The 8162-nt window shown below is 44.6% G+C and overlaps 1 protein-coding gene across 4 annotated transcripts; it reads left to right on the top strand.

The window, feature by feature from the left end:
* The first annotated feature begins 1602 nt into the window (after window positions 1-1602).
* Tmem216 (transmembrane protein 216) lies at window positions 1603-6669 on the top strand. Of its 4 annotated transcripts, none has more exons than XM_036193362.1 (5): window positions 1603-1663; window positions 2214-2315; window positions 2767-2862; window positions 5094-5295; window positions 6104-6669. In XM_036193362.1, exons 3-5 carry the CDS (start codon window positions 2817-2819, stop codon window positions 6117-6119), a joined length of 264 nt encoding a protein of 87 aa, XP_036049255.1. In that variant the 5' UTR covers window positions 1603-1663; window positions 2214-2315; window positions 2767-2816; the 3' UTR covers window positions 6120-6669. The 4 variants fall into 4 exon arrangements, with proteins under 4 accessions (XP_036049255.1, XP_036049246.1, XP_036049229.1 ...); XM_036193353.1 differs by having other exon boundaries at window positions 1612-1649; window positions 2770-2862; XM_036193336.1 differs by having other exon boundaries at window positions 1612-1649.
* Window positions 6670-8162: the final 1493 nt, after the last annotated feature.

The following is an 8162-nucleotide window of genomic DNA, read 5'->3' as shown; positions in this document are numbered from 1 at the left end:
AGTAGCTCAACTAACTATGTAACTATAGTAAAATTTTGTTCCTCTGTAGAGGTTGGGGCTCAACTTTATTTGTGGCTTACTAAAGAAAAGTACTGAAAGACTAGAGATACAGCTCTGTGGGGACTGTTGAATTAGAGCCCAGAAATGTAATGATTTGAATGAATGAATAAATCAATCAATAATGTTTAAGAAGAATGCAGAGTCTTTGGCCCTGGTTTCCTCAGCCCTGGCAAACCTGCTGTGTGCCATTATCTGGGCCCACTGTATCATGCTCACTGACTTGGGGGCAGGAGATCAGGCTGCTATTCTGAGGTTCCTGCTGTTTACTGACTCAGTCTCAGTGTCCCCTTTTGGCACCTATGGAGTTATGTCATCCTTTGACATGGAACAGCATCATTTTTCTTAAAGAGCCAAGTGATAGGAAAGCTATGGATATATAATCTCTGTTGACAATGGGTGAACTTTTCACTGTAGCATGAAAGAGATATATGTGTACACCACATGTAGATATATGTCCTGACTGAGTGATTTAAGACCCTTTATTTACAAACATAAAAACAGGCCACCTTCCCTTCATCTAAGGCCCAGAGCATGAGTGTGTATAAAGGCAGTGCAGATGGAATACAGGACCAGAGCTCCTTTCCATGGCCTCAGCTTGCCCTGGCCCTTGTTGGACCCTAAAAGTTCCAGTTATGACCAGCCAGAGCATTGTGGCACCCACCTATAATCCCAGTACTGGGCGGGAAGCAGAGGCAGGAAGATTTGAGGCCTGCCAGGCCTACATAGGGAGACCTGTCTAACCAAACCAGAACAAAGGCAAAAACCGGGGTGAAGGGGCCTGAAGAGCAGAGGTGGAGGTGAGGAGCAGCGGAGGGAGGCTGTCTACATAAATTTCTCTCCCCGGGTGAGAAGTAAGTTACTGTCTTTACCCGCACTCCTACTAGCTAGGCGTGTAGCACTTCCATTACAAGTTAGTTACTCTCTCCAGTTATTTGTTGCCTGCCTGCTATGCTTTAAGGCTTGCCGGCTGAGTCAACCTGGGTCACTCTTCCACTCCCCTGCCTGCAACAGCATGCTCTTGCTGCTTCAAACTGCAACCAGGGTCCATACTCAGCTTGTTGGAAATGCCTCTCAATTCCCGCCTGGGTGTATGCAGTCTCTCAACACCCTAGCGCTTTTTGGGTCGCAGGAGGATCACGTTATAGCACCACTGTTTTTTCTTGTACTTCTAGAAAGGACATTCTGAAGGTATCTTGTTACGCCAATCGCCCCCAGGCAAGCCTAGTGCAGGGCAGTGCCATAAGGCATTTGTTTTTCTTAAAGCAGTGGGAAAGAACAATGGTGGGCCCAGGGCCGATCCTCCGACCACACTACTCCACCCGGCCACTCAGGCCCAACGCCAGGGCGCGGGAAATAGAGTTCAAAAGCAGCTTGGGTCTTTTGGACTCTCCAGCTTCGTACAAAACCGTCATCCTCCAACAGACCACAGCAGGCAATTGACCGCGAATGCTCTTCCGCGCGCGTGCGCAGCCGGTGCGATGATCATAGAGTGGCACGGACAGACAGAGTGGCGCTTCCGGCCCCGCCTCATTTGCTCCCGGAGCTGCCGCGTACGCAGTTTCCATGGGGACTGAACATGGCGCTGCGAGGTGAGACTCCGGAGGTGTGTGTCTCTGTCCCCTGTCCCATCGGTACCTGCCAGGCCTTCCACCTCTCTGCTCTCCAGAGCTCAACCTAATACCCCATTCTTAAAAGTTGGGGGTCTCCTTCATTTGTTCGAGTGGGGCTTGCGTTGCCCTGACCACCTCGAGTGCCTGCATGTTCAGAACTCGGATAATGTACCCTTAAAAATCCCGGGCTGGCCCTATTCTGGGACTGCTCAGTTACCAATCCTCTAGCCTTGGACAGACACGCTGCTGGTCCCTGCGCCCCAATTTCCCCTTCAATCGTGACAGGGTTGGATCTTTGAGGTGCCTCTCAGCTGTGATAATAGCTGAATTGCCAGAAAAGTCGACCTGAAAGTAATTCCTGGGCAAGGAGGTGAAGGCCACCCCTTCACATCAATACTCTCACTTTATAAGCAATCAGAAGTTTCTGCCTCATTCACCATGACCTTGTGTTTTCTTCGGATTACACAGAACCATGCAGGGAGTAGAGCTCCAGCTGCCCTTCTGCCCATTCTCTGTTGCTTTTTTTTTTTTTTTTTTTTTCAGATAAAAGGTTGTCCTCAACACCTCTGGAAATCCTGTTCTTTCTGAATGGGTGGTACTATGCGACCTATTTCCTGCTGGAGCTCCTTATTTTCCTGTATAAAGGTAAGGCTGGTCTTGACTGCCTCTGCCCCAACAGCCCTTAACCACTTTAGTCGATCACCAACTCCCACCAAAAACCTTTCATTCCTTTCTGGCTCCTGCAGCATCTCTCTTCACTGCAAGGCAGAAGTCTCTCCAAGTGATGGCTTTAGAATGATTCTGTAGGAAATTTCTTGCAGCAAGAATATCTTGAGTTTGGGAAATGTGGGCTTCTCCATCCTAACTCTTCCCCATCTTTCTTTGATGAAATATTCAGATCTGTGCACCATTATAATTCAGTCATTTGGTGGAGTAGAATCCCCACATTTAGTAAAAAAGCCTGCAGCTGTAACAACCCACACCTCTATAACTGGTTCATGGGAAGCTAAGACTAGTGTCTATGTTGTTCCTGGGTGTGTGGCAGTCCTTGTGGGGACTGTTAGGTGGTGTTTGCAGACTCTGGCTTTTACACCAGCAGGTCTCTTGCTGCCATACCCAACAGCCAACCTAGTCCTGGATGTGGTGATGCTGTTCCTTTATTTTGGCGTTGAAGTAATAAGACTGTTTTTTGGTAAGTATTGTCCAGAAAATATTTCCATTCCTTATGAGACACGCTGGAGCCTGTAACTTGATTAAAGAGACAAAGAACATAACCTAGGTTCACTATCAGAGGTTGGATCTGGTAATATATCCCATTACTTCTTCCCTGAAGCTTTAAGCTACTGCTTCATATTTTAGGTCAAGATTTACCTGTGTGTTTCTGAGTGGGGCTAGAGGACGGCAGTAGCATTTGATCTTAGATAATTCCTTTCCAGTTGCCTGACTGCTACAAGAGTTTACTTCTTGCTTTGTTTGGGAGAGTAAAGCATTACATGACTAAAGAGCTCTAAGATTCCCTCTGCTTCTCTAAACAAGGATTTCTGTAGAAGTTTTTAAACCCTAGAAATAGAGCAAAACCCCTTATTACTTAGAATGTATCATCTCTGAAAACAGGTTAAAACAAACTCAAGTGGGGGAAATGGTAAAGGATACTAACAGTCAATTCACATAAGTCATTATAGAGGATCAAATACCTTGCCAAGGTGAGCATGGTGGTACATGCCTTTAATCCCAGTAGTCCCAGGCAGAGGCAAGGGGCTTGCTGTGCATTCAAGACCACATAGTGAGTCCCAGGCCAGTCAGAGCTGCATAATGAGATTATGTATCAAAAAAAGACAAAACTTGCTAATGTGCTCAAAGTCAGTAAAGAAAAGCAAACTGAAACAAGGCAACATTTTTTTTTCACATATTACAATTGGCAATAGCAACAACCTACAATATCCATATTTGGCTTTTGGAACACACACTTTTTTTAATTAAAAATTATTTTATGTGTATGAATGTTTTGCCTGTATGTATGTCTGGTGCCAAGAGAGGTCATAAGAAGGTGTCGGGCTAGAGAGATGGCTTACTGCTTTTGCAGTAAGTTCGGTTCCCAGCATCAGGCAATTCACAACTGCCTGTAACTCCAACTCCAGGATCCAATGTTGTCTTCTGGCCTTTGTAAAGACATAAATACAAAAGTAAGAATTAAAAGGAAAAAAGAAGAGGGTATCAGATCCTTTAGAACTGGAGTTCCAGACTATTGAGCTGCCATGTGGGTGCTGGAAATTGAACCTAGGTCCTCAGGAACAATCAGCAAGGGTTCTTAACCTCTGAGCCATCCATTTTTCCAGCCCCAAGTAACATATTTTTAATGCATTTTCTATATTTTCTTACATTATTTTCCATATTAGTTGAAAAGTTTTTAGTGTATGTATACACACTTACATTGTAGTCACATTTTACATACACAATTTTTATAAGTTGTATATATACATATAGTTACAAATGCATATATGTTATATACACACACACACACACACACACACACACATACACACACACATACACACACACTTTGGTTTTGATTTTTTGAATCAAGGAGACCAGGATGATCTTGAACTCTCAGCTCTGACACCTTAGCCCTGGCTGTCGTAGACTTTCAACATAGACCAGGCTGTCCTCAAACTCAAGAGACCCATGTTGTTTGAATGTTAAAACGGTCTTTTAATAAAAACCCAGAGCCAGATATCAGGATGAAAGTTGAAAGATCAGAGAAGCAGAGCAGCCACAGCCACCACTTACTTCACCAACTCCTCAGCCTGAAAGAGCTCCAGCCGAAAGGGCTTCCAGCTGAAAGGGGTTCCTCAGCCGAAAAGGCTTTAGTTCCTGTCTCCTCACACCTTATATACCTGTCTCCACCCACCATATCACTTCCTTCCTAGTGCTGGGATTAAAGGTGTGTGCCACTACTGCCTGGCTTCTCTCCTAGAATGAATCTCATGTGGGTGGCTTTGAACTCACAGAGGTCCAGATGGATCTCCACCTCCTGAGTGCTAGGATTAAAGGTGTAACTGTCTGGTATCTATGTTTAATCTAGTGTCTTGTTCTGTTCTTTGATCTTCAGGCAAATTTATCAGGGTACACAGTATATCACCACAGACCCACACATGTCTTTGCTTCCCCCAATTTTTTTTTTTAAATGCAAAATCCCATTGTTCCCTGGGGTGAGTCAGAATGGAAGCAGGGCCTCTGGAGTAAATGACTTCCTTCTATCATGTAACGCCCTGAAGCTTCAAAGTTTTAGTTCAGTGGGACTTCACTTTTAAATATGACAGTCCTGTCTGTCACATCCAGACACTTCCTGAGGAGGAAAAAACAAGCTGATGCCAGGGAAAGCAGGCACCACTTGGAGGTGACTCTGGGGGCTGTGTTTTATAGGTACAAAGGGAAACCTCTGCCAGCGAAAGATGCCCCTTGGCATTAGTGTGGCCTTGACCTTCCCGTCTGCCATGATGGCTTCCTATTACCTGCTGCTGCAGACCTATGTGCTTCGCCTAGAAGCTATCATGAACAGCATCTTGCTCTTCTTTTGTGGCTCAGAGCTGCTGCTTGAGATGCTCACATTGGCCACCTTCTCCAGGTATTACTACTGAGGGCTGGGTTCCCCACTCAGGGATGGATGCATTGCTCTTTAAAGGCCTGAAAAGTGTAGAAAACTGGATTTGAGGGGGTGTCTATGGGATGCTTTTCTTAATTCCAGTAGGTAGGAAGGTTGTATGTTTGTGGGCTGCATATGTATGTTCACCTGTGTATACACAAATGTTCAGGTAGGTAGGTAGGTAGGTAGGTAGGTAGGTAGGTAGGTAGGGGTGTGTGTGTGTGTGTGTGTGTGTGTGTGTGTGTGTGTGTGTGTATGCATGTGCAGACCAGAGGGTGATATCAGATGTGTTCATCAATCACTTTCCACCTTATATATTGGAGAGTCTTTCACTTGAACCCAAAGCTCTCCAATTTGGCTAGTACAGCTAGACAAGCTAGCTGGCTTACCCCAGAAATCCCATTTCTCCTACCATGGGTGCAGGTCTTCATGCTTGGGTGGCAAATACTTTTACCACTGAACGATCTTCCCAGTCCCAAAAGTTTCTTTTTTAAGGAAGAGAGTCTTCTGTTTCTTTGGAGTTAAGAGGCTTGAAATATGCAGAGTTCAAGCTAATAGTTGTTACTCAATGGTCTTTTTTTTTTTAAAGTAATTATTTTTTATTTTATGTGCATTGGTGTTTTGCCTGCATGTATGTCTGTGTGAGGGATTCAAATCCACTGCAACTTGACTTACAGACAGTTGTGAGCTTAGAATTGAGCCTGGGTCCTCTGAAAGAGCAGCCAGTGCTAACTGCTGAACCACTCTCCAGCCCACTCACTGGTCTTTTAACAGTTTCTTTCTGCTTTAGTATGAACAGGATCTGAAGTACAGGAACTCAACTGGTAACCCACCAGGGTGACAGCACACATCCTTCTGGTACTTCAGCCACACTTATGAAAAGTGGTAGGTCAAGTTGGCCTGGGCAAGGTTGTGTGGTTTTCCTCAGCACAGACGTTTGGGCCTTGAGCACCTACCTACCTGAGGTCAGTGGCATCATCTTTAAACCAGGATCATCAGCAGGAGACACTGACATTTTGTGGTAGGGAAGGGCAAGGCCGTCCCCATCTTGGTCTAACAGCTTCCTACTGGCCTCAAGTTTTCTTCCTTGGTCATCGTGGCCAGAGTTCCTTGTGTGGACCATCTAGGCTTGTTGGGCTTCCAATAGGACCTGAGCCATAGCACCCTGTACATGTACATCTGTCCTGCATGAGCATGAAAAGTCTCATGATGATGGGCTCCTGAGCTGATTCAAATACCCTCCACCCTCCATGCTCAGAGATGGAGATCCGGAACTCTTTTAGTAGTTCATAGTATTTTTCTATTATGATCATGAAAACAACATGGTTTTATAATAAAAATTATTTTCTCATCTGGGGCTGGTTGTGTTTTCTATATGACTTGTCTTTAAGTTTCATCTAAGTGAGGGCAGAGGCTGTCCCAACAGTGTGTTCTGAGGCTGTTTAGTGGTAAACTGCGACACAAAGATAGTGATGAAAGTGTCCCACTGATCTTTACCCCCCCCCCCCATCCCCAAGTTGCAGCCTGAATCGCAGAAGGCACTGCCATGCTGTTTGTCTTCTTTAGGTCTGTCAGTGGCAAAAGACTGGGTAAATGTCCCACTTGTGCCCCAGGTTTGCTCGTCTGTTCTTTCTAGCATAGGCCACAAATAATTAGAAATTGCAAGAAGAATATTCTGAAACTGATAAAAATCTTTTTCCTTGAATTAGCTAAAAAGGATCATTTTTTGGTCAGTATCTTGCTGAATATGGCCATGTATTTTATTCCAGGAAGCTACCAGTTGTGAAAGCGTCCACTGTAGGAAGCCTTGAGGTCAATCTTCTGTGTCAGACTGGAAGATTTTTGTTTTCTTATGCTGCCTTTTAAGCCTGTTTATTTTCCCCCTTAACTTTCTTTTATTAATGTTTTATTTAAACTCATTTTATGTGCATTGGTGTGAAGGTGTCAGATCCCCTAGAACTGGAGTCACAGTTGTGAGCTGCCATGTGGGTGCTGGGAATTGAACCCAGGTCCTCTGAAAAAGCAGCCAATGCTCTTAACCTCTGAGCCATCTCTCCAGCCCCCCCCCCCCCCCAACTTTCTTAAGGCTGTCATTCTATGGGCTCCACAGCCCAAAGTATTGATGCTTTTGTTTTCTCTTCTCTGTGCCCTTGCTTCCTAGTTATCCTTGAGTCTGTGATGAAAGTTCAACCACAAAAAATAACAAAAATGTCTAATAGGCACTTTGCTGGTGTTTCCATCTCCTGTCTCATTGAACATCAACTTTCTGCTCCCCACACTTGCTTTCTCTTGGTTAGTGGCATAGAATAGAGAGGAACCCATTCTCTGTAACTTACAGATCTCATTTAGATGTTCATTGGTTTCAGCCCCCTTCTTAGGAGCACAAATGAACAAACATCAGCTAAGTGGAAGTGGCGTTTACATCTAATTGTTAAAATTCAGAAGGACTTTCTAAAAAATTTTTTTAAAATATATTTTAAATAATTTAACTTTCTGTGCACTGGTATGAAAGAATCAGATCCCCTGGAACTGGGAATTACAGTTTAGTTTTAGTTGTCCTGTGGGTGCTGAGAATTAAACCCCAGTCCTCTGGAAGAACAGCCAGTGTTCTTAACCACTGAGCCATTTAAGTGCCTCAGAAGGGCCTTTGAAACTGTACTCATCCATTTTGCAGGCTTAGAGGTGAAACGTAAAAGCACCCATGGAACTTGTAAGCCTGTCTTACAAGTCAATATGTACAAAGTGAACTATACATAGAGACCCAGCCAGGGCACAGTGGTGTACACCCACAGTGCCACTGAGGATGAGTTTTAATGGCTGACCATGCTGATTAGGACATCATTTCACTC

This window comes from Onychomys torridus, chromosome 1, assembly GCF_903995425.1.
Source record: "Onychomys torridus chromosome 1, mOncTor1.1, whole genome shotgun sequence".
Classification (NCBI taxonomy): Eukaryota; Metazoa; Chordata; class Mammalia; order Rodentia; family Cricetidae; genus Onychomys; species Onychomys torridus.
Note: the sequence above shows the minus strand (reverse complement) of the source record. Positions and strands in the feature narration are given on the sequence as shown.